This window comes from Serinus canaria, chromosome 20, assembly GCF_022539315.1.
Source record: "Serinus canaria isolate serCan28SL12 chromosome 20, serCan2020, whole genome shotgun sequence".
Taxonomy (NCBI): Eukaryota; Metazoa; Chordata; class Aves; order Passeriformes; family Fringillidae; genus Serinus; species Serinus canaria.
The window spans coordinates 7,737,802-7,762,652 of record NC_066333.1 but is presented as its reverse complement, the minus strand read 5'-3'; the positions used below and the strand labels follow the sequence as shown (position 1 = coordinate 7,762,652).

The window sequence follows — 24,851 nt, the reverse complement described above, 5'->3', positions numbered from 1 at the left end:
CTGCCTGGGACACAGCCCTCCCTCCTCCTGGTCCCCACGGGCTCATCCCATGGCCAGAGCAGCGAAATGCAGGCCTGGCTCCCGCTGGCATTATAAATAGCCGGGGCTCAGGGAGGGAGCTGCGCTGCCTGGGATGGGGGTGCCTGGGTGTGGGGAATCCCAGCGGCTGCTGATCGGGGGGACTCGTGGGGTGCAGGGCCGGGGGGTTGGGAGGGCTCGGTGCTGCCGTGGCGCTGTCCATCCCGGGACGTGCGATGAGTTGTGCAGAGAACGGCCGGGGGAGGGACGGGGCTGCGTGTGCGACTGTGAGTGTGTGTCTGTGTGTGTGTGTGTGTGTGTGTGAGAGAGAGAGAGACATTTATAGATCACGTGTGAAACTTGATCTCCCCGCAGTGGACCCAGAGGAAAGAAAAAAGATAGAAGTATTGTTTTTAAACAGATTTTTTCCTTTGTTTTTCTTTTTTTTTTTTTTTTTTTCCTCTCCTCTCCCCCTGCGAGGGCTGGCGATAAAAGGCCGGGGCGGCCAGCGCCGGCTCAGAGGGAGGAAATGCCGAAATCTCCGCGGTCGGACGCGGCGGCGAGCGCCCACTGACCCATCCCGGCACGGAGCAAGCTGCCGGCGCATCCCCGGCCGTGGCACCCCGGCCTCGGGGGGACCCCCGTGAGCGCCATGCGGGCGCTCAGCCTCGGCCTCGTGGCCCTGACCTGTGCCACGACGGCTCTGTGCGCTGCCGGAGCCCAGCGCCGGGCTCTGGAGGGCGGCGGCCGCCGGCGCTACCACCGCGTGCAGCACGGCCACTGCAGCTACACCTTCGTGCTGCCCGAGGCCGAGCCCCTGCCCTGCCCGGCCGCCCCCGGCCCTGCCCCCGGCCCGGCCAACGTGCTGCTCCAGCGGGACTCGCCGGCCGGCACCGCCGGGCACGGGACTGCCCAGCGCCTGCGGCACCTGGAGAGGATCCTGGAGAACAGCACCCAGTGGCTGCTGAAGGTACGCTGTAGCATGTGGGGTGCGGGGGGACAAGCAGCGGGGCGGTGTGGGCAGGGAACTGTGTCCAGCACCCACTCATGCAGCATCCCTGTGGCACAGCTTGGGCATTGGGGCCTGTGCCCACCTGATCATCCAGGTCTCTGCAGGTGTGCAGCTGGCATCAAGCACTGCCTTCATGGAGGGGATGCATGCTGTGGGTTCTGTGGGTGCTGCAGCTCATGGGTGCTGCAGATCACTCACCCAGAGCGCTCCCCATTGAGGCTGTATTCCCTGTCCATCCTTGCCATAGGTCCTGGATGGGTTAGCTGTGCCAAGCATCCCTTAGGGATCAGTATTCCAAGTTTGGGGTGAGGAGTCTGAGAAGGGGTTTGGCCAGTGGCAGGAAGAGGGTCCCAAGGGCAGAGGCCACCAAAATCTCTCCAGCTTCATAATTTTCCCTCCTACAGGCTTTGCAAAAGCTCCCAGCACTTGGTGAGACTTAGTGCTGGACCCATGGCTCCATGGTGGGAGCAGTGGGGTGCCACCCCAGAGGGGCTGTCTACTCACAGGGTTGCCACCCCCAGCCCCCACTGGCTCGCCCCGTCCCCAATGCCTGAGGCAGGAAGCAGCATTTCCTTCCTGGAGCCCCCACCAGCTGAGTGTGGCTGCCTGCGTCAGACCCAGGAATAGCCCATCCCAAGGGACTCTTCCCTGGGGGCCCTGAGCCCCACAGCCCGTGCCAGGAACACTGGGTACCTGCACTGATAAGAGGGCAAGCAGCTTGTCCCCAGCTGTCACTGACCCAGCTGAGCCACATGGCTGTCCTGTGGTGTGCCACCAGGCTGCAATGGGACCTGGGTGCCTCTGCAGTCCCATTTCCTGGGTGATGTCCCCGTGCCAAGCCCTGCAGCACTCAGGGATCAGGATGGGGCCAACACACAGAGTGAGGGTCCAGGGGATGGCCTGTGCCAGCCATGCTGCTGGGGTAGCCACCCTGGCTGTGGGGGACAGTGCAGGCAGCAGGGACGTGCAGGACGTTCTTCCTTGTCCCCTCAGCCATCCTAGAGAACAAATTCCTCAAGAGCTGGGAAAACGCTGAACCGTGGCTCTGCTGGAAGCCAGCCCAGAGTGTTGCAGAGGGGTCAGCAGGGCCAGTGACAACCTGGCTGGTGGCACCAAATCTCTGTCACTGTGGATCCTGCTGGGTGCACACGAGTCCTGGGGTCCCTGTGCCTGGGGTCCCTGTGACCTCAGCTCTCTGCCTTGGTGTCCCTGTGCTCTGGTGTCTTTGTGCCCTGTGTGCCCAGGCCAGCTCTTGGGATGAGGGCAACCTTTGTATGGCCAAGAAAGGCAGGGGACCAGGGTCCCACCACAGGTGCACATGGTCCTGTCCAGAGCAGACAGCCACAGGCAAAGTAGGACTGCACATCTGGGCAGCTGTGGGCAGCAATGCCCCTCACCCCAGCCCCAAGGAACACAAGGCAGTGGAGCAGTGGGTAGCCAGTACCCCATTCCTTCTCCATCCTGTTCTATCCATCCATCCCATCACAACAACCCCACCCCATCCCATCCTATCCCATCCCATCCTGCAGCATGGCTCTCTCCTTTTAGAGGCAGTTTGCAGCTATGTTTTTTGCTGTTGTTCCTTAGCTTCCCAAATTTCGGCAGAGCCGCCCAAGAACGCTTGTTTTGGTCAGACTCCAGTCCTGAACAAACAAACGAGGGCTCAGAAGAGGCATTGGGTTTAGGGACAGCTCGTAAACAACGCTGCATCCCTGTCTGCTCTGCCCTGGCATGGGGAGCCCTGCAGGGTGCTGAGAAATTGGGAGGTCTCCTGGTACCCAACAGGTTCCCCAGGTCCCCTCAGGCATCTCCAGCACTGGCCTCCCCGAGGATGCCCATCCATGGCACTGGGGCTGGCCCACCCTCCCCACTCAGCACCCCTTGGTGGGGACATAGCCAGGACCCAGCACACAAGGACACATTGGCCACTTCTGTCTCAGGAGGAATTAATTTTAGTTCAAACACAAACACTTGATGGTGCCACTGGGTCTAGGGGGGAATTTGGGGTGGGATGGGTCTCCAGAGAGGCAGTGGCATTTTGGCAGCTCTGAGGTATCTGAGGCACAGGGGCTGATGCTGCTCACCCTGGGATGTGTGCAGCAATGTAGGGAGCAGGTGAAGGGTTTTCCACCCACCTGTGACTCAAGGATTCCTGAACTGGTGCTTGTGAAATGTTTAGAAATGCCAGGGCAGGATAGGAACTGGGCCATAGGGGGGGGATGTGGCTGCAAGAAGGCAGCACAGGATGATCCAGCTGTGGGCAATGGGATCCCAGCATGGGGACAGTGAGTGGCTGAGTTTCCTCCTGCTCCACAATGATGTTTTGGGGTGACCAAAAGAGCACCACAGTTTTTGTCACAGCAGCTCTGCCCTTACAGTGCAGAAATGAGTCTCTGAGGCCAGGAGAGCCCAGCTCACATCAGCACCCATGAGATGAAGGAGGGGGGATCCTGGATTCCTTGTCCTTGGCTCAGAGCCTGCCCCACTTGTGTCCCCTATGCCAGAAATGCCTGGGGACACTGTGCCCCCCTCCAGCTCCCAGGGAGCTGCTGGGGCCAGGATCCAGGGCTCCATCTCCAGGGCTCTCAGCCTTCCCTGTGCCAGCTTGACCTTTTCTATGGGTATGTTCTGCCCTCAGCTCACAGATATGTTTATTTAAAAAAAAAAAAAAAAAAAAAAAACCAAAACAAAAAAAAAAAAAAAGAGGCAAGATTGAGAGGGAGAAAAGGCCTCCCCGAGCCCTGTGAAGCAACAAGATTAACGACGTGGTTAAAGGGAAACTCTCCAGCAATCCCTCAGCTCGGGGAAATGTTTTCCAGACGCGGCTTCCCGACCTTTCCCTGCTTCCTCCCTTAGAGCATGTTCCTGCGAGGGAAAATCCCCAGGGAAACGGGTGCAGGCAGTGCTGGCTGGGATGGTCAGCCCTGGGACCTTCCTGCCCCAAGACCCTCCTGCCCCACACAGATGCTCGCAGTGGGGTGATGGTTTTGCCACTGCCTGGTGCAGAGGAGGAGGGAGCAGTGAGATTTCGTCATGCCAAACAAGTGCAGAGCCCTATGCCCTGGCCTACTGCCGGCCCCACTCCCACACTGAGTATCCCAACACTGCTGCCTGCTGTGGTGTTCCATGATGCCAAACATCCCAGCACTGCTGTCTGCCATGGTATTCCATGATGCCAATCATCCCAGCACTGCTGCCTGCCTGCCTGCCACCGTGCCAAGCATCCCAGCAGCACTGCATTCCCACCACGGTGCAGAACATCCCTGCACCACTGCCTGCTTTCCACACTGCCCAGAGAGCAGCATCCCAACCCTGCTGATTCTGCTCCACAACCCCACAAGATGCAGGGGGATGTGGGGCTCTGCCTGCACCACTGCAGAGCTCAGGCAGGGAGCAGGATCTGGGCAAGCAGGGAATCAGCATCTGCGGGATGCAGGGAGCTGGGCAGCCCCCATCCCTCCTGCTCTCAGGGGCTGCTTTCCCAGCGTGGGCGGCAGCGTGGCCCCTTCCGCTCCCTGCGGCCCCTGCCGAGGGACCGTGCCCCCACCGAGGCCATCGCCCTGGGGAGGGGCTGAATGGGAACCTCATGGCGGGGCTGCCAGAAATAGCTAAGCCTTTGGGAAAGGCGGCTCCCCCACGGGCTGGGAAAGCGGAAGCGTCAGCTCAGCTGTGTCCGAGCTGTGTTCGCAGCCAGCTTCTTCCCAGCCCCGAGCACTTCCACGTGGTGGAGCGGCTCCGGGTGCCGGACACCCACCTTCCCTGGCTGACCTTGTCCCCTCACCCTCCATATCCCCAGTGGTTGGGGGCTGGCAGCTGATGCCGATGCCAGTGCCAGCCACTCTCTGCCTGGCTGCTTGGCACAGGCAACCCTGGCTGGGCATCAGCCCCAGCTCGCCAGCACACCTGGGCACACAGGAGCCCATGCCAGGCTCCAGCTGGTACCACAGCCCAGGAATCTTGGCAGTCGGTGCCTGAGGAGCCTCCCCTGCAGCAGCTCAGCTCGCTCTGTTGTCTGATAAGATTCCAAGGGCCCCGAGGTGGGTCAGGCCTTGTGGGGACACAGGGCTGTGCCTGGGGGCTGTGCCCAGCAGTGCCAGGCTCAGCTGGGATGCTGAGACAGAGCCCGAAGAGGTGCCCAAATGACCCCCTGCACCCTCACTTCCCTGCACAGCTGGAGAGCTACATCCAGAGCAGCGTGAAGCCGGAGGTGGCGGAGCTGCAGCAGACGGCGGTGCAGAACCAGACCGCAGCCATGCTGGAGATGGGCAGCTCCCTCCTGAACCGCAGCGCCGAGCAGAGCCGCAAGCTCACCGACGTGGAGGCCCAGGTGTGTCCCTACGTCCCCGCCACCCTGAGACCTGGTGGGTGGCACGGTGTGTCTGCAGATAAAAGCGATGCCCTGAGATGACACAGGGTTTAATGCACCACTGATGGAGGTACCAGGGCTGTGTGCCAGAGTCCGGCCGGCCCGGTGACAGCACGGGTGTGGGTGGCCCTGGTGCTGATGCCAAGAGTCCCCTCTGCTCCTGAGGCAGGTGCTGAATCAGACGTGGCGCATCGAGATGCAGCTCCAGGAGAACTTTCTGTCCACCACCAAGCTGGAGAAGCAGCTGCTGCTGCAGACCAATGAGATCCACAAGCTGCAGAACCGAAACAAGTAGGGGCTGGTGCGGCTCAGGGACCCCCACAGCCCTTGGACCCCACAGGGAGGCTGGTCTCTCCCACCTCACACTGCACGTTGCGGGGGCTTGAACCCCTCCACGTGCTGGCTGTGGTCCCTGGGGGGTTGCACAGCCCCAGCACAGCCACGGGGCTTTGGGTTCCCCTGGCTGGGCACATCCCAGAAGTGAGGGTACAGTTCAGGGGGTGCAGCAGGGGATGGGGACAGCAATGGGTCCCTGCAGACATGCTGGGGCCGTCTGCCACCCCATCACCACTGCATCCCACTCCCAGCATCCTGGAGGTGCGGGTGCTGGAGATGGAAACGAAGCAGCGGGCGGAGCTGGCAGGGGCCCACTCAGAGAAGGAGAAGCTGCAGCGGCTGCTGAGCCGGCAGAGCGGCACCATCGAGGAGATGGAAAAAACGCTGCTGGCTGCCAGTGCCAACACCAGCCTGCTCCAGCGCCAGCAGCTCCAGCTCCTCCAGTCTGTCCAGAGCCTGGTGCGCCTCGTCTCCCAGGGCAGAGGTGAGCGGTGTGCGGGATGAGTGGGGGCAGTGGGAAAGCTCCTTGTCCTCCCAGCAGCGTGCCAGGGTGCCCCCTGTGGTCTGCTCAGCTTGGTGACTTCACCTCAAAAGTCACAGAATCATTCAGTCATAGAATGGTTTGGGTTTTGAAGGGATCTTAAAGCTCATCTCATTCCAACACCATGGGCATGAACACCTTCCACTAGAAAATTATCCACTCATTGCAACCAAGGAGCAGCTTGGAGCCCCAGGGTGGGTTCCATAGCCTGATGCCATTCCCAGCTATGGCAAAGCCCCAGGGGTTAGGCTGGCAGCAGCCTGGTGGCACAGCTGCCTTGCTCAGCCTTCAGGAGATGGCACAGAAGATAAAAAAATAATCTGGGAGCATAAAGGGAGAGGGAAGAGCAGCAAAACATGGTAGGGCTACAGGGCCATCAAGACTTCTGCCTTCTCACTGTCCCCTCTGCCACAGCCATGTCACCTGGGCAGGAGCAGCAATTCCAGGACTGTGCCGAGGTGCGCCGGGCAGGTATCCATGCCAGTGGCATCTACACCCTGCACATTGCCAACCTCAGCGAGCCCAAAAAGGTGAGCACAGCCCAGAGAGGGCTTCCCTGCCTCACCCTGGAGTGTTGCCCACCCAGTGCACACCAGCCCCACACCAGATTCCTGTTGCTTAGCACATCCCAGGGCAGTTTCCCCACCCCTTCCAGCCTTGGGGGCTGTTCAGGGGTGAAGGCAGCACCCACAGGATGAAATCAGGGTTGGGACATATTTCCAAATGGGGCATAAAACTGATTTTAGGCACCCTGACCTATAAGTACCAGACCCCAGCCCCTGCCCATGGCCATGGAGGGAGGAGAGACCACTCAGCCAGGCACTGGGCACAGCACACTCTTGCTAGCCCCTCAGCCAGCTCTAGCTGGCACCCACACTGAGCTGCCCAGCCTGGCAGGGATGCACCTGGCTGCCCACTCCAGGCCACCCCCAACTGTCCCTCACTCCCTTGCAGGCATACTGTGACATGGAGACGGATCGAGGGGGCTGGACCATCATCCAGCTTCGTGCCAATGGCAGCCTCAGCTTCCAGAGGAGCTGGAGGGAGTACAAGCAGGTGTGTGCCTGGCCGGGGAGGGGGACACGCTGGGGCCACCCTGAACTCACCCACCCTGCTGCTCCACAGGGCTTTGGGGATGCGTCAGGGGAGTACTGGCTGGGGAATGAGGCCGTGCACCTGCTGACGAGCCGGGTGCCCTACGCCCTGCGGGTGGAGCTGCAGGACTGGGAGGGCAGCCAGGTGTATGCCCACTACGGGAAATTCCAGCTGGGGAGCGAGCGGCAGTTTTACAGGTAGGGAGAGGCACTGTGGGAACGGCCACCCAACACTCCCCATCTCTGACCATCCCCAAGCCCTGCGGGCAGCAGTGGCCAGGGGGCAGGGCTGGGTGTGGGAGGTGCAGGATCACCTGGGGCTTCACTGGGTTGTCCTGGTGCAGTTATGGTGCCAGGTGCCAGGCACATGGCTGTGACACTTCCATCTCTCCCCAGGCTTCTGAGAAGTTGCTTTTTAATGTATAAAATTGCATCAAGGCAGTGGGATTTGCCATCCCAGTGGAAGCAACTTGGGCACTTGCACTGAGGCTCTTTGTTTGGGCAAGGGAGGTGACACAGCTGTGGCCACCAGGCATTCCCAGGGGTGTTGGGCATCCCCAGGCTATCCATGTCCACGAAGGGATGCTATGCTCCTAATGCTCAGCTTGCCATGACTATGTGCTCCTGGCCATGGGCAGGAGGGTGGAAAGCAGCTGGGGACCTTCACTGCTGGGCTGGAGGTGGAAGCAGCCCCCAGACATGCCCTGCACCATCCATCCCATGCATGCACCGAGCTGACCCCCAGCAAGAGGACTGGAGGATACTTGGGGGTCCTCTCTGCCCCAGCATATCACAACCCACACTCTTGGGGGCCAAGGACAGGAGGCCAAGCTGGAACTGCAGGATCTCTGCCCCCATCCCTCTGTGCTGTGTTCAGCTCATGGCAGCCCCTGAGCAGTGCTGGGTGCTCTGTGACCCCCTGGCAGCCGGCAGTGACAGTGGCTGTGTTCCTGCTGGGCACAGGCTGTCGCTGCAGGACTACAGTGGCACAGCTGGGCAGCAGAGTGGCCTGGCACTGCAGGGCACCCAGTTCAGCACCCGTGATGCTGACAACGACAACTGTCTGTGCAAGTGTGCCCAGATGCTCTCGGGAGGTGAGTGGAGCAGGGGACACCCTCATGCAGCACCAGTGGGTGCCAGCCTGCGGTGCCACCTCCCCGCCCTTGTCCCTTCCCACAGGATGGTGGTTTGATGCCTGTGGCCTCTCCAACCTGAATGGCATCTACTACCCAGCCCGGAACAACATCCGCAAGCTCAACGGCATCCGCTGGCACCACTTCCAGGGGCCCAGCTACTCCCTGAAGGGCACCCGCATGATGATCCGACCCTCCAGCTTCTGACGTGCCCACGGCAGTGCCAGCACTGAGAGACAAGTCTGGGACAAGGGATGGTTGGGGCTAAGATGTCCCAGCTGCTGCAGGGAACCTTTGCCATGAGTTTATTTTTTACTCTTGTTTATCCCATTTTTCAGAAGTCTGCAGTGTCACCACGGCCATGCTGGAGGAACTGTGGGCAGGGGTGAAGGAGCTGGAGCTGGAGCTGCAGGAGCTGCAGGAGTGGGACAAAGCCAGACCTGCCAAAGTGGGCTCCAGCATATGGAAACCCCCTGATCTGACCTCAGCTTCTCTCCCCGAATTTCTGCTGGGCCTCAGGGTTTTGTCTTGGGGACAGGGCTCCAAGACCCCCCCCCCCAACCCAGTGATGGGGCTTTGAGAACCCCTGGGACCATGTGCATTCAGAGGGACCCCAGATGTAATGGGGGCTTTGCCTTCTCACTGGTTTTGGATATTGTAAATCCCCCACCATCCCACTTTACTGCAGTATTAGAGGAGCTAGATGGGACAGGAATCCTGATAAGCATGGGGGCTGGTGGTCCCTCCCTCCCCTTTCATCCAGAGACAGCCACGGCCACAGGCTGTCCCCTTCCAAGCATGGCCCAAGCCACTGTCCCCATGTATGGCAGGACAGGCACTGCTCCTCACGGGATGGAGCTGGGTTTTTCCAGCTCTCAGAGAGGACAGGAAGAGCAGGGGGTGTCCTTGGGGACCTTCATGGGGACCTTGGATGGCCAGTGGCCCAGTTCTGGAAGGCCCTTTCTGGGAACAGACACTGCTGTGGCAGGGGCTGGCAGGGCCCCAGGACTGGCAGGAAGGGGCTGGGGGGTCGTGGGTGAGGAGGGGGCTGTGGGTTAAAGGGGTGGGAGGCGGGAGGTGGTGGGTGCTGGCACCAACACCGGCTGTGCACGCAGCAGCGGGGGGGCTCCTGCTGCCTGCCCTCATCACTGTCCTGAGGCACCCGCTAATTAACGCTGATTAAAGCACGTGACGTTGTTGGCGCTTCCAGAAGATGCTCATCAGTGGGGAATAATTAAAAAATGGAAAACACGGGGGGCGGTGCTGCCGGTTTTCCTTCTGTCCTGGCTGCCTGCCTGCACCTCCTGCCTGCTCATGGGGCACCCATGGGGAATCTCAGCACAGAGGGTGAGGGTGATGGACATTTCCTCTGCTGTCCCTCCTCCCTAGAAATAACTGATGGCCTCAGCTGTGCTCCCCGTGAAACCTGAGCCACCGGGAAGCAGCTGCCAGGGAAAGCGATAGGGAGTGTGGGGCTGTCCTGCTGTCCCCAGTGGGGACATGCACCGGGGGGGGGCGTTCTGGGGGGGACACATGTGTCTGAACGTGTCTGTGCCAGCGTTTCATGCTGGCAGTCCCATGGGTGGAGGTCAGATGGAGACTCCTGGTTCAGAAACAAGGCTGCTGTGTGTGCATCTGTGTGTGCACATTGAAATACTGCTCACAAACACATGTGCACATGGACACACAGACATCCTGCATGCACAGGATCATGCGCACATGAGCACACAGGGCTTTGGATGACCATGTCAGATTCCATTCATGCAGGGCATAGGACACCAGAGCCACTCCAAGGACTGGCAGCACCTGAGGGACATGTGGCTGCTCAGCCCTTGCCTGGCTGGGGACTGGTGGGCCCCCTCCCTTCTCCTTAGCAATAGCAACAAATTTAGACCAAGCCCTGGGACACACCACACTGAGGAATCCAGCAGCACAGCTGGTCCCAGCCACCAGCAAGGATCTGGTTCCCTCAGCGATTTCCCCAGGGGCAAAGCCTGTCCCCAGGAGTTTGCCCAGGGTCCCTGTCACCCTCTGGCTTCCAGGGTGTTTTCCCTGGGGAGGCACCCAGTGCCCCATGTGCCATCATTAAGGATCCCCTGGGTGTGCGTGTCCTCCCCAGAGCACTTAATCAGCCTGACTCACAGCCAGATGCCATCCCTGTGTCCTGTCACCACCTCCTGACACCACATCCTGCCCTCCACATTCCCAGCAGCTGGACCTGACAATAACCCAGCAGGAGTCACGTGGATCCTGCACCCTAAGCAGGGGATCTGTGTGGACACACAACAGTGCAGAAATCAAGCTGGGGTGGTAAATTCTTTATGACAGCTTTTCTGGGGACCTCAAGCACTGGATGGAAGCTGCAGTCAAGGGGCCCATGGTGCTGCCTTGGCCTGCACCTGCTGGGGCACTGCCACTGAAGGGAGGCAGCAGCAGGCCCAGGCTCAGGCTGGGTCTCTGGGTGCAGGTACTTGCTGATGGCTTTGATGTCACCCTCCCCAGCAGACACCCATTTACATGGGACATCAGGAGCACAGTGACTGCAGGGCGCAGGTGGCACCTGAGGTGCCGGGAGAGCTGTGGTGCCATGTGAGGCTGCCCTGGGAGAACCACGAGCACTTTTCTTCTTCAAAGCGCTCCCTGCACCAACTTTCATCCCAGCCCACCTGGGAGATCTCTGCTACTGCCGCCTCCATCTCTAGTTCTTGGAGAGCCGGGACCTGGCCAAGCTTTGCAGAAGGGAGGGAAGGAGGCAGGGGAGGGTGCGTGGCACAGAGGGGAATCCCAGCAGCTGGGGCTCTGCTGGGACCTGCCAGACCCAACCGCCGCCCTGCCCTGCCCGCCGGGCCCCGCGCTGGCACGCTGCAGCATGGAACCCGTGATTCCCTTCCAGCACCCATCCACTCAGCACCCACAGCCCTGCAGAGATACAGGCACCCCAAGAGTCTCTGTCCCATCCCAAAATCCACCACCCCAAAAGACAATACACAGCCTCCAAAACACAGGCATTTAATAAAACTGGCTGCATTATAATTATTACTATTACTTACAGATCAAACATAAGGAAAAGAGTAGAAAAGAGGAACTTTTGTCTTCATAAATACCAGGCCCAGCATGGTGGGGGCTTTTTGCCCACTGGCAGCCAGGAAGGGGAACACAGGCACCCAGACACTCACACAGACACACAGCTCTGAGCAGCTTGAAGCAGGGGGTCAGGTTTTCCCCTCACCCCTCAAAGCATCAGGCTTTTCTTCAGCAATAAGATGGGACCACCTGGATGTGGCCACCACCCCAGGCAGTGGGACCCCTTCCGTGGAGGCTGCAAGGGGCAGCTCCTTCAAGGGTACAGTGTCCCTGCTCCGTGCAGGGGGACCCAGCCCCTTGCACCCCACCCAACGGTGCTGGTGAGAAGCAGGACAGGCAGGAGCTGCCAGCAGTACAGGCAGGGCAGCCACATTTGAGGCCCTGTGGGTGTTGAGGACCAGCCACACACCCAGGGACACGTGTCCTCTGCCTTCCCATGGGATCTGGTTCTCCAGTGCTGGCACAGGGGTCTGACCATGGATCCCTGGCCACATCAGGCCAGTGATGCTGCGGCACAGCAGGGCTGAGTTCAAGGGTCCTGTCACCACCAAGAGGTCTCTGCTCCTCCCAGGGCACAGCCAGCACTTTGTCCCCATCCAGCACTGCCCACTTATGACCGACCCATCCCCGGTGCCCACCACGGCACTGCTACACATCGGAGACCTGCTGGGGCTCCCTGGCCTGGCGCAGCCCGTAGAGCCACTTGATGACACGGGCGTTGCGCTCGATGATGGAGATGCCGTAGGGCACACGCTCCGCCGGCCGCCCCTCCGGCGTGGCGGCGCTGGGCGGCGAGCGGCCGCCCTCCGAGCTGGCCGTGCTCACGCTGTGGAACTTGAGGGACACGATGTCAGAGCTGGCGCGGGCGAAGCGCTCAGCCCCCATGTCCTGCAGCTCCTCGGGGTCAAGGCCGCAGTAGTTGAAGAAGCGCTCCAGGTCGGCGGTGGCCCGCGAGAGCCGATCGCTCAGGTCCGACTTGGAGCGGTGCAGCAGCGGCTGCCGGCGGGCGCTCTCCGGGCGGGCGGGTGAGCTCCGGGACGGGGTAACAGGCAGCCCACCTGGGATGGGGGATGCAGGCAGCGGTGTCACTGGGCTCCGCGGAGCTCCACAGGGACGGACGTCCACCCTCCGCACGGCCACGTTGCCGGGGGGCTTGGGGGTGGCCGGGCTCTCCGGTGGCTTGAGAGTCCCCTCCGCCGCTGGCGCTTCCGCCCGCCACCTGCACTCCCTGCCCAGCGGGCTCTCCGCCTTAGGAAAGGGGCTGTCACAGAGGTTTATGAGGTTGTTGAGGATCTCGAGGTCAAGGGAGGTCTTCGGGCTGGCAGCATCGGCGCGGCGTGGCCCCGGGGGTGCCCTGCGGCTGGGGGTGAGCACAGCCCGGCGCACCCCGGGGGTGAAGAGAGGTTGCTTGAGCAGCAGTGGCTTCACAGGCTCCTGCTTGGTGCTGACGACCTTCTGGCTCTTCACGTACTTGGCCTTGTCGGCCTCCAGCCTCTCCACTGCGCTGGGCTTCCCGGCCCCCGGCTCAGCGTGCCGGCGGAAATATGCGGGCCCTTTGCGGAGGATACGGACGGGCATGGCCGAGGTGAAAGGCGCCGTCACCGTCACCCCCTTCATGGTGTCACCGACTTGCAGCGCCTCGACGGGCATCCTCCGTGCCGGCACCGGGACACGGGTGAGCGGCCGCCACGGGCAGCGAGGAGCTCAGGTGCCGTGGGCTGCGAAAAGGGGCCGGTGTGAGAGCGGGGCCGGAGTGAGAGCGGCGGCGATGCTGCCCCTGCCCGCGCCCCGGCCCCACGGCAGACAAAGACAGCCAAGGCTGTGCGGTACCGCTCTCGCTGCGCCCCCGGCTTCGGGCTGCCTATTTGAAGGCGGTCACCACGCCTCCGCCGCCGCCGAGCCTCCCCGACAAGTCCCCCGGCCAATCCGCGCCGCACGCCTGCTTCAAACCGCACCGGGGCCAATGGCGCCGGCGGGGAGGGCGCCCCGGTCCCGGCGAGGGGCACCCTGGGGAGAGAGCGGGGGCGGAGAGAGCCAAGCACCCCTCACTGATGCTCTGCCCAAGCTGCAGGTGCCGGGGGTGCATCGCCCGCATCAAGGGGTGCATTGCATGTGCCCCTCGTCCATGCTCAGGGGTGCACTGCCCACATCCAGGGGAGCGCAGTTTTTTCACCCAGGCGTGCATCGCCCACTCCCAGGGGAGCACTGATTGCTCCCGGGGTGCCTCATCTATATCCTTGCATCACCCATGCCCAGGGGTGCATTGCCTGCTCCCAGGCGTGCATCCCCCATGCCCAGGGTTCCATCACCCACCACCCTGCCGGGCTGCTGGATTCCGTGCTCCGCTCCCTCTGCTGTTCCTCGCAAGCTCCGGGGCTGCTCCCAGGCTCCCTGCTCTCACCCTGGAGCTCCTTGGAAAGTAAGGGGAGTACACGGGGGTTTCCACTCGTGCTTCCCCGGCGTGCTTGGGGCAGCGTGAGGCCCTGTGCACCCGTGTCCTTGGGTCCCTGCCAACCCCAACAAGCTCAGCCGCCACAACGGTCGCGCAGAGGCACCAGCCCGCCCACAGTGAAAAAGGGGGGGAGGGCACCCAAACCAGCCCTACACCCTTCTGCAGCCCCCTGACCAGAGATGGACACACCCAGAGTAGCCCAAATACCCAAAGGGGCTCAGCAGTGGCAGGGCACACAGGAGCATATGTGGGTCACCTCACCCAACCCCCTTCCCAAGCTGCTCTGAGATTCCTCCTGAGGGTCCCGATTTGGAGCACTGATGAACCCGAGGATGTGATAGCAAGCCCCAGCACTCACCAGGTGCAGTGGTAGGTAGAGCAGGGCAGGTGTGCTGTGGCCTCACTCGCTCCCGTGGCAGCCCCGAGCAGGCAGCTGCCACCGTCACCTGCTCACCTGCGTGCACAAACTTCCTGGGAGCAGCCCAGCGCACGTCCCAGCGGCAGGAGCCAGCCCTGGCACCCACAGCAGAGCCCTGGCTGAGCCACAGCTGAGCCATGTCAGCACCCCCTACCAGACCACGGGTGCCAAATTCCCCAGAATCTGGACCCCAGCAGGATCCCTGCACAGCACACGGTGCATGCCCCTGACACGCTGTGACAGACGAGTGGCCATGGGGGAGGCTGGCTGCCCCTCTCCCCTTTCTCGTCCCCTGCCTGGGGGGACATGCTGCCTTCTGACCTGGAAAATGTCTGCAGGGGGGCGGCCAGGCGTGGTGACAGCTGGGAACGGTCCCAGCACCAGCACAGATCTTCCTACCTCCTTCCTGGGGCAGCTTTCTGCACCCCTCTGCCCAACCCCTCAGGTCCAGTGCTGCCCAGCCCCTGCGCCAATGGCCAGCTTCACTGCCCTTGTACCTGTGCCCAGCACAGGGAGGGCTCCCCGGTTCAGCACAGGGGTGCAAAAGTGTCCCCCAGGTAAGGCAAAGCAGGAAAATATCCCCATGACAGGCACTGGAGTTCAGCCCTGTCCCAGATGCTCAGCCAAACCACAGAGGAGATGGCTGTGAAGTGAAGGGAGAAGGACACTGGAGCCCCAGCACAGCCACCAGTGGCCGGCGTGGGGACCTCTCCCCAGCACGGACAGCCCGGCCGGGCACAACCTGCTGCTCCACATTCCTGTGGAGCTGAGCCACTGTGCTGGCACGGCCACACTGAGCTGGGCTGCACCAAGCCGAGCGGAGCCGCCCTCCAAACAGCCCCAAAAACTCGGCAACATAATCCCATGCCCCAAACCCAGCTGGAGTGCGGGGAACTGAGCTCTGGGCATTGCCCAGTGTGATCCCAGCTCCTCTCCCTGCCGGGGTAGGCAGTCCAGTCAGGCTCACATGGCACACCAGGTCACCTCCAGCCTGGAGGAGCTGATCCAGAGGAACACGGTCGTGACCCCTTCACCGGCTCACCCAGCCCCGCTCTGCTGGCACTGGACCAGCACGGGACCCGCACCATCTCTGCTACTCACCTGGATTGGCCCTGCGGCGTGGGAGCCTCGTCGGCACAGATCAGCTGCCTCCCTTCTTCTCCCTGCTCTCTTCGCGAGGGTGTCCCGATGGTGTCCTGCTGTCCCCACCCTCCTGCTCCCCAGCCCCGTCCTCCCCGTCTCCCCGCTGATGGCAGCTGGACAGTGCTGGAGCAGTTCTGCATGCGGCGGCTGCCGCTGAGTCAGCGCCGGGCGAGGACGCCCTCCGAGGCAAATCAGTGCTCACATGGGATGGAAACCACGGGGCATTCCTCCGTGCCAGGCTGCGTCACGCAGCATTCTGGTGCCCAGTGACGTCCCAGGTGCCGGTTCAGCCCGCGGTGCTGGCTGGGCAGCTTGGATACACACACGGCCCGAGGTGCTCACAGTGACAAATCTAAAATGCTTCTGGATGTCACTGCTCGCTGTGGGCAGAGGGTGCTGGTGCTGGGTTAAGGCTTCAGGGACACAGAGGAAAATCCCAGCCTTGTTGTGGGCACCCGGATTTCCTCATATCACTGGTACGGTCAGTTGGCAGGGTCTGCTCTGATTTGGAAATCTCATCTTGTTTCCCCACTCATCCAGCAGCAATAAACTCCAAAACATAGGAAAATAAACTGGATAGCAGGAAGGGAGGTGACAGACTGGAACAGTGTCACCGAGCCTGCAGCCACCTGGACCTGTTGGCCTGAACACAGCCCAGGCAGGGTGGCTCCTGCCCCATGGTACAGGCATCTCCATTCATGTCTGCACAGGGGGAATGAGAATTTGGCTCATGTTGTGGAGCTCAGTTACAGCCCTGCATTGTTCAAATGGCTCCTGGAGCAAGACAAGGAGCTGGTGGAGGAAGAAGGGCCAGAGGAAGCACACAGTCTGGGAGCCAGAGGGCTGCCCTGAGCCCAGATTCGCACAACGGGCTCAGCTAGAAAATCCCAGTTGGTGGGCGAAGGCAGAGCCCGCAGGCTGCGTCCCCCCATGGGTGCCGAGGCTGTGCGGATGCAGGCAGGAGGCTGCAGGAGCTGCTCAGGCACGTCTGGCCCGTTGGAGCGGGGCGTTGGATCCAGGCTGCGCCCCAAGCCTCGCCCTCCCCGGGAGCATCCTGGGACATGCCCCGGGAGAGCAGCCTCCTGCGGGAATGCTCCCCCAGCACCCGGTGCCTCATCCCCACCGCTGCCCCAGGAGCACGTGGGACCGTGTTTGTGAACACAGGGACAATGTGGCCCTGGCAGGCAATGCCTTTGCTCTCACCTTCTACAGACACCCTCGTGCCACTGCCAGGACCTCCTGGATGCTAAATTAAGCTGCCAACGAACAGAAAACACACTCAGCAGCCAATTTACCCCTGGAAGTGCTGGGTGGAGGCAGCTACGGGTGCCTGGCAACACCTGCCAAGCCTCAGGGCTGGGGCTCGGCAGTGTGGGCACCCCCACGCAGAGGCACCCCCAGAGCTGAGAGGTCCCCAGCCCCTTCATCTTGGGTGTTAACTCCTAATGTTTTATTTCAGCCCGTTGCTGTGCCCAGACCCAGGATAAGCCACCACCTGCTCCTGACTCAGTTTCCCCAGCAAGAGCTCTACAGAGCTGCTCCAGAAGGGACATGGGGACAGAATGGGGAAGCACCCGCTGCACCCGGCATCACCCCATTCCCTGTGGGCAGAGGGAATGATGCACCCGGATGTTCACACTCGTCTGTGCTCAGGGATCCGGGAGCCAGGGAGGTGACAGATGGGGACATGCTGGGCACGAGGCCTTTGTCTGGCCGGTGGTGGCGGCGCAGACCCGCAGATGGCGGCAGCAGTGGGGCCGTGGCCGCAGCCCATGGCCAGGCAAGCGCTGGGCCCTGGGGATCCGGCCCTTTTGTTGGGGTCTCACCTCCGGCAGCGGCAGCGGCCCCTTCCCTGCTGCCCCCCACCAGCCTTTCCACTTTCAACTTGACCTGCTCCTTTCACATGGAAATGGAATGCAAATAGGGCTGGGGCTGCCAGGGTCCAGGCTGAGAGCCGCCAGCAGGTCCCCAAGTCTGGGGGTCATACCGTCTCAAATAGGGTGGCCAATAGTCCTTGGAGTGAGGGGGTCCCCTTGTCCCCCAGCGACTGAACAGCAGCCACCCTCTGCCCAGGTAAACCATCCCCACTCCTCACACATGGAAGAAGATATTAGGGGATGGGCCTCACTAGGGCTGAGCTCAAAGACAGACCCCTGCTTTTCTGGGCTGCCGATCTTTCCATGCCACCCTGTCACCCCCATGGCATGGCAGTGTGCCCACCCTGAGATCCCCTCTGCAGCCCCTGGCATGTGCTGGCTTGCAGTTGGGATGGGCTCCCCAGCCCTGGCTGGGTGAGGAGGGGGCTTCCTGGAGGGATGGTCATCACAGCCCAGCAAAGTCCCGCAGGCAGGGACCACTCGGCTACCAAATGTTGCCATCTGCTCCGGGGCCTTTGCTTGCATCTGCCGGGGGTGCAGAGGGGCGAGGGGCCCGGGGCCGGGAGTTCAGCTGCGGGGCGGGCAGGAGGCGGAGAAGGCACAGGCAGGGCGGGCAGCACGTGTAGGGTGCATTTGGGTGAGCAGCGTGAAGGGGCAACATGGGGGTCCCACTGCCTCTGCCCCATTGCCATTGGGCCTTGGAAAGGGTCTCACTGCCGGCTGAGCTGCCTCTTTGTGCCGACAAATTAAACACAGGACAACTGCCGTCCCCTCACTGTCCCCATACCCACGGACACACTATGACCTCAGCTGCCCCGCGCCCACCCCAGGCTCCCTGCACCTGGTTTCCCCAGCACCTTGCACCTGTTCCCAACCTTCCAGGTCCCCTGGAGTCCTGTACTGGTTTGACTGGGATAGAGGTCATTTTGCCCATGGGAGCCAGGGCGAGACTGTTTTGGAGTTGTGCTGAAAGCAGTGCTGATAACCCAGGAGTGTCTGATCTTGGCTGAGCAGTGCTTACAGAGCCCCAAGGACTTCTCTGCTCCTCCCTCTGCCACACCAGCGACTGAGCGCGGTGGGGGTGCATAGAAATTGGGAGGGGACATGAATGGAACACCTCTGCTGCTCCCCCTCCCGCCCCGGGATACCCCAGACTATAGGACATCCTTGCTTTTCCTAATAAGCTGATCTGTCAGTTTAGTCCCTTTTACCATTTTATCTTTCCCCATTTTGTACCCCATCCCACCAGAGGTGTGTGTGAGTGGGCAGCTGAGGGGGTCTGAGCAGCCTGCTGGGATTAAATCATAGCAGTACTTCAAACTGTGACTATCCCCCCCACTGTCACCCAGTGTCCCTGCAGCCCCGGGGAAAAGACTTGTCTCCACTACATCCAACGGTCCTGGCTGCTATGGGTGCTCCCACAGGCGCAGGGCAGGGTGGAGGAGCAAACTGCAATCCCCCGGATGGTCAGGAACAGGTAGGGGCCCTGTAGACAGGTAGGGCAGGGAAGCAGGCGGGGAAGCAGACGGGAGAAGGCAGCCCCAGGTTTTGCAGGGCTGCAGCCCGCTCTCCCAGCGACACCCGGTGGGTGCTGGGGGAAGAGCCGCCATGAGGCTTCTTGGGGCGGTGGGTTCTGGGCTGGGAGGGGGGAGGGGTTGCTGCTGGGGGTGACCAGGGGTCTGTGTCCTCACCCGTGTCACCTCCCTACCGGTGCAAATGGCTCATCCGCTGGCTCGCGGCTTGGTCCCCGCCGTGTCCCGCGGTGGGACAACTGCCACATTCGGAGGTTCCCCAGCGCCCCATGCCAACCCCATGACCCCGCAGAGATCCTGATGGGGACAGGAACCGTCATCGGGTGACACTTGCACCTGCAAGAAGAGTCCGTGATAGGTGGGACGCAGTTCAGGCGGGGACAAGGACAAAGTCCAGGACACCGCCAAGAATAATAACCCCCCTGAGCTGGGGACTCTGCCAGCCGGGACCAAGACGAAGAGCAGAGCAGAGCCAGGCTGTCACCGGTCCGCATCCGGAGGTGGTGACGCGCCCGCCTCACGTCACTGATCCGGCAGCTCGGACTGGCTGCCGACCGCGTGGTGCTGCCGGTTCCCCAGAGCGCAGTGAGTTACCCTTGGGAGATTGCCGAGGGACCGGTCGGACCGGAGCCCGTTTCCTTCCTGGCTCCTGCTCCAGCCCCGCTGCCTCCCGCGGGGCCGGGGCCATGGCGGGGTCGTTGCTCCCGCCAGGCTCAGCCCCGTGAGTTTCCTCTGGCGGCCTCAGCGCCCCGGGGCAGGGCTGGAGATGGCTCCGCGGGACCGGGGGGACACGGAGCATAGGGACACGGGACGTGAGGGTTCCTCCCAGGATCGGGATGGGAGTGGGCAAGGGATGTGTCCGGAGCGCAGCTGACTCAGCTGATCGGTACGAGCAGAGGCTGGGCTGCAGGTTGGGCTGCTGGGGCCTGTCGCCCGCGGCCACCGGAGCGTGTCGGAATCGCGCGGGTCCTGACTGGAAGGGGACGGGCGCTGAGTCGTCCTGCCCTGCAGATGCAGTGGGAGGTACGAGGCGTCCATTCCCAGCAGAGCAGCTGCCCAGGCTACTCAGCCCCCAGGTGAGAGTCCCCTTCCCCTGCACCCGGCTGTGCCGAGCCCTTCCAGGCGGCACGGAGGTGCTACGTGAGCTGGCACAGGTTCAATGCCCTCCTGGGTACCGCACCTGCTGCTGCCAAGCCCCAGTCCTCCGGGATGAGACCAGGTGAAGCTCATCAGGATCCACACCCAGGGCAGGAGGACACCCTGTCATCAAGGGGGCAGAGGGGTCCACGGGGCCTGCAGAGGGCAAAGTGGGGCTGGGCTTGGCTGTGAGTCCCACACCCCCACGGCACGTAGAGGGAAGCTGATCTGCCAACACAGGCAGTGGTCATGGGAGGACAGGGTCAGGATCTGGAAGGGTCAGATCTCACCTCACCACTCATCAAAGTCTCTCCCCACAGCACAGCAGCATCGCTCACAGGCCCAGGCACGCAGCCCTGAGCCATGGCACTGCTCACCCACATTCTGGCCTGTGCCTTCGGCATGGGCTCCTGGGTGGCCATCAATGGGCTGTGGGTGGAGGTGCCACTGCTGGTGACCGTGCTGCCGGAGCAGTGGTACCTCCCCTCCTACATCACCATCATCATCCAGATGGCCAACGTGGGACCACTCTTCGTCACCCTCATGAATCGCTTTCGGCCTGGCTTGCTGAAGGAGGTGGCTGTTATCTATGTGATTGTGTCTGTGGGTGTTGTGGCCTGCTTGCTCCTGGCTTTCCTCTGGAACCACACGTCCCTGATTGCCGGGACATCCCACAGCATCCCCTTCCTAATCCTTACCTTCTTCCTGGCCCTCGTGGACTGCACCTCCTCTGTCACCTTCCTGCCCTTCATGATGCAGCTGCAGCCCCAGTACACAAACACCTTCTTCATAGGTGAAGGGCTAAGTGGGCTGATTCCTTCTCTCATTGCCCTGGGCCAGGGCTCTGGTATCTCCAGCTGCACCAATGTCAGCTATGAAGTCAACAACACCACCGGCAATGAGACTGAGGAGAGCACCTTCCATCTGGAGACCCGCTACCTCCCACCCAATTTCTCCACCCTTATCTTTTTCCTGCTCATGACTGCAATGATGTTGATCTGCTTGCTGGCCTTCTTCTTCCTCACCCGGCAGCCCAAGGTGTGGGAGCTCTCTCAGCAGCACCTCTTTCCCAGCAACATTGTGCTGAACTCATTTGACCAGATTCTTGACGAGGGAGCTGACTCGCACCTGAGCAGAGGTTGCTCATGCCCAAAGGATCCCAAAGGACCTGGGGACATCTTGCCACAGAAGGTCTCCTACTCCCTAACCCAGCTCACCCTCATCTATCTCCTCATTGCCTGGGTGAGCGCCCTGACAAATGGGATCCTGCCATCCGTGCAGTCCTACTCTTGCCTGCCCTACGGACACACCACCTACCACCTGGCAGCCACGCTCAGCTCCATGGCCAACCCCCTGGCCTGCATCGTGGCCATGTTCCTGCCCAGCAGGTGAGTTGCAGGGCCCTGGGAGTTGCAGCAGGGTGTACACCAGGGGCTTCTGCCCCAAGAGTGGCCCCTACTTTGCAAGGGTTGGGGGTGTAGGCACTGGGTGGGAGAGGGCCTGTGGGATTCCCATGCCCTGGCAGCACAGACAGTCCAGGAAAGGAGGATGGAGCCAGCAAGGAGCCAGAATTGCTGCATGTCTGTGCTGCTCACCAGGGAAAGGTAGTGTTCTCCAGTGACACTCACATGTCCCTTGCAGGTCCCTGACCCTGATGGTCATCCTCACTATGGCAGGGACAGGCTTTGGTGCCTACAACATGGCCATTGCAGTGATGAGTCCCTGCCCGCTCCTCCAGCAGTCCCAGTGGGGCGATGTCATCATCGTAAGTCACGGTGTCCCTCTCACTCAGGGAGGTCTTTGACACCACACCTGGACCTGTCCTCATCACAATGTCCCCACAATGGGGAACCCCTGGCCCTGACCACTTTTCCACCTGTGCCACCAGGTCCTCTCCTGGGTGCTGTTCACCGGGACTCTCTCCTACATGAAGGTGATGGCCGGGGTGATCCTGCGGAGCCGCAGCCGCAGCGCGCTGGTGTGGTACGGGGTGCTGGAGCAGCTGGGCTCCCTCCTGGGGGCACTGCTCATGTTCCCCCTTGTCAATGTCTATGGCCTTTTCAAATCTGCTGACTACTGCAGCCTGCCGTGTCCAGCATGAGTGGGGTGGACACCCCAAGGCCACTGCTCTTGCCAGCATGATCTCCCAGAATCAGTGAGACTGGCTGGCTGGGAAGCAGCACTGGGACCAGGACGGCTACAGACATAGTTCCCTGATGGACTCTGCCAGGGCGCAGCATCTCCAGGGCTTTGTCCCCAGCCGAGGCATGGGGTGTTCCCATCCTGTGAAAACAATAGAAGGTGTTTTATTTTACTCAGCCCTCTGCCTCCCTGCTGCCTACAACCTCCATATTGAGGGGGCTGTCTGTGCCAGTGCCCCCCACCTGGGTACCTCTCAACTGGGGCCATGCCCAGTCCCCCCCCTTCCCTGGGGGTCTGGCACCATTTGGCATTGTGCCCTAAAGCCCCCCTGGACTCTGTGTGTGGGCACAGCCCCAGCTGCACCGGTGACGTTCCTGGCCCTGTGCTGTGGCAGCTGCCCCCAGACAGGGGCTTTGCAGCCAGCTGGGGGGAGTGGGGACAAAGGCGGCCATGGGGAGGGGGATGGTGGGGGAACACAGAACATTCACAAGGCCCCCAATAGCAGCTGGGGAAACTGAGGCACAGTAGGACTGGAGTGACATGTGATATTTGCCACCCTCTGCTGTGGTCCCATCCGTGCTTTCTGCTCCCCCCCCCATAGCCCTGTGCTCCCCTGCACCCCATTTCAGCCCCACTGCACCTTGAGGTGGGCAGAGCAGAGGAGGGGGGCCGCAGCAGAGCCTCGCATCAGAGCAGAGTGCCCATGGCAGGAGTGGCAGAGCACCAGTGCCAGGGCTAACCCACCTGGTACTTAACTGTGCCCCAGCCATGCCAGCAGGGCGGGGACCGGGTGGACACTGGGACGTGGCATGCATGGGAGGTCAGAGCAGCACAGCTCTGGGATGGGACAGTGGCTGTGCCCTGCACGCGCCTGCGCCCCTTCCCTGGGCCACAAGGCAGCCGGGCCTTTGTCCCCGGCCCTTTGTCTGGCATCTGCTCCCTGCACCGGCGGCAGCACCACAGCACGGATTGGAGCCACTTCGGGGCTCTGGCTGCGACCCGGACGCCTCTGGGAAGAACGAGACTGGAATACCTAATGGCCAGCAGCCCCCCAGGCTGGCACTGTGGTGGTGGGGGGGAGTGGTCCTGCAGCTGAGGCAGCAGAAAGGGCAGGAGTGGGGGCTCTGCCTCCTGGCACTAGTGGGCATCCTCTGGCAGATCCTGGCTGACCCCAGAGCCCATGTCCAGGATCCGTGGAGGATGGGGGAGCTGAGGACTAGTGGGAGATGTGGAGGCACTGCAGGGCAGTTCGTCTCATTCCAGTAGCAGGATATGTCCCTTGTGGGTAGACTGGGAGCTGGAGTAGGGACCTGACCTCTCTCCTCCTGCCCCCCAAGAGGATGATCCTGCCCTTGGGAGCCCCCAAAACCCCTCACCCACAGTACCCCGCAGCCCCCTCCCTCTTGCCAGGGAAACAATTGCCTCCGATGGGAATTATTTCCATACAGCTGCTCAGGAAGGCACAAACCCGGTGGAGGAAGGCTGAGCCTTTCTTCTGGCGCTGCTCCCCCTCCCCACAGTGGGGGCGGGGGGCAGGTTTGGGGGGGCCCAGGCGCTGCCGTCAGCGCTATCAGCTCGGCAGGGCTGGCTGCGGTTATTACCATACATTATCGCAGTCCCCTGCCTCCGAAAGGAGCCGGGGCTGCTCCCCCCTCCCAGCCCTCCCTCCTCCTGCCTTTTACACTTAATTACCTCCCTTATTACACCGCAGCCTGGAGAGAGACAAAATCCCAGGGCAGCGGGCAGGCAGGCAGCAGGCAGCGGGCGGGCAGGCAGCGGGCAGCGGGCAGGCAGGCCCAACTAGGGCGTAAGTAATCGCCCGTTCTGCGAGCGTGCCTTCTAGGAGAGAACAGGCACACGCACGGATAAATAAATTAGGGAGCAGAGAGAGGCCGGGAGCCCAGTGTGTGTGCGGGGGATGCCGCGAGCAGCCCGGCAGGCGATGTCCTCTCGGGGCTGCAGCCCTGCGGGAGAGGTGACCTTGAACTTGGCAGAGCCTTGACGTCAGGGCAGTACTGCAGAGACAGATGGGACTCGTGGTGCTGCCGGCAATCCCTGGCCAAGGGCTGCGGGAGCAAGTGGAGAGACCCCAGCCCACATGGGGAGCAGCCCTGGGATCCTGTAGGATGTGGAGTGCTGTGGATATGGGATGCTCTGGGATGGGGGATGCTGTGAGCTATGGGATGCACTTAAGCTGTGGAATGCTGTCAGATGCTGTGGGATGCTGTGGGATATCAGATGCTGTGGGATGCTGTGGTCTGGGGGATGCTCTAGGTAGTGGAATGATGTAGGCATGTGAGATGCCCTGGGCTATGGGATCCTGTGGTATGCTGTGGGATGCCCTGGGCTGTGGAGTACCACACAAAGCAGTGAGCAAGGGCACTGCGATGCAGGGCTGGCTCCAGATGTGGCTCTAGGCATGACTGAACGAGCAGATGTGGCTGTGAGCAGGCAGGCCCATGGTGCTGCCTGTGGGGATGCTGCTTTTGGCCCCCAGACCCAGTGCCACATCCCTGGCCAAAGGGGCTAGTGTGCCCAGGGCTGCCCCTTGCCAACCGTGCCAGCA

The 24,851-nt window shown here is 61.9% G+C and overlaps 3 protein-coding genes across 12 annotated transcripts; 2 read left to right on the top strand and 1 right to left on the bottom strand.

The window, feature by feature from the left end:
• The first annotated feature begins 114 nt into the window (after positions 1-114).
• On the top strand, positions 115-9,755 carry ANGPT4 (angiopoietin 4). Of its 3 annotated transcripts, XM_018917292.3 has the most exons (10): positions 116-988; positions 5,202-5,357; positions 5,566-5,687; positions 5,984-6,216; positions 6,688-6,803; positions 7,228-7,329; positions 7,399-7,565; positions 8,331-8,461; positions 8,547-8,740; positions 8,839-8,935. In XM_018917292.3, exons 1-9 carry the CDS (start codon positions 671-673, stop codon positions 8,705-8,707), a joined length of 1,506 nt encoding a protein of 501 aa, XP_018772837.2. In that variant the 5' UTR covers positions 116-670; the 3' UTR covers positions 8,708-8,740; positions 8,839-8,935. The 3 variants fall into 3 exon arrangements, with proteins under 3 accessions (XP_018772838.2, XP_018772837.2, XP_009091492.2); XM_009093244.4 differs by having other exon boundaries at positions 8,547-8,980; XM_018917293.3 differs by lacking the exons at positions 8,331-8,461; positions 8,547-8,740 and having other exon boundaries at positions 115-988; positions 8,839-9,755.
• Positions 9,756-11,493: 1,738 nt separating this feature from the next.
• FAM110A (family with sequence similarity 110 member A) lies at positions 11,494-19,324 on the bottom strand. 2 transcript variants are annotated; one of them, XM_050982019.1, is made up of 2 exons: positions 15,556-19,324; positions 11,494-13,302 (listed from the first exon to the last, which is right to left on the bottom strand). In XM_050982019.1, exon 2 carries the CDS (start codon positions 13,232-13,234, stop codon positions 12,233-12,235), a length of 1,002 nt encoding a protein of 333 aa, XP_050837976.1. In that variant the 5' UTR covers positions 13,235-13,302; positions 15,556-19,324; the 3' UTR covers positions 11,494-12,232. The 2 variants fall into 2 exon arrangements, with proteins under 2 accessions (XP_050837976.1, XP_009091295.3); XM_009093047.4 differs by lacking the exon at positions 15,556-19,324 and adding an exon at positions 14,395-15,549.
• A 143-nt stretch (positions 19,325-19,467) lies between these two features.
• SLC52A3 (solute carrier family 52 member 3) lies at positions 19,468-22,457 on the top strand. Of its 7 annotated transcripts, none has more exons than XM_050982018.1 (5): positions 20,018-20,082; positions 20,464-20,719; positions 20,984-21,531; positions 21,785-21,908; positions 22,032-22,457. In XM_050982018.1, the coding sequence occupies exons 2-5, from the start codon at positions 20,507-20,509 to the stop codon at positions 22,242-22,244; spliced, it is 1,098 nt and encodes a 365-aa protein (XP_050837975.1). In that variant the 5' UTR covers positions 20,018-20,082; positions 20,464-20,506; the 3' UTR covers positions 22,245-22,457. The 7 variants fall into 7 exon arrangements, with proteins under 7 accessions (XP_009091294.1, XP_030087248.1, XP_050837974.1 ...); XM_018917288.2 differs by having other exon boundaries at positions 20,464-21,334; positions 21,425-21,531; XM_009093046.4 differs by lacking the exon at positions 20,018-20,082 and adding an exon at positions 19,468-19,591 and having other exon boundaries at positions 20,464-21,531.
• Positions 22,458-24,851: the final 2,394 nt, after the last annotated feature.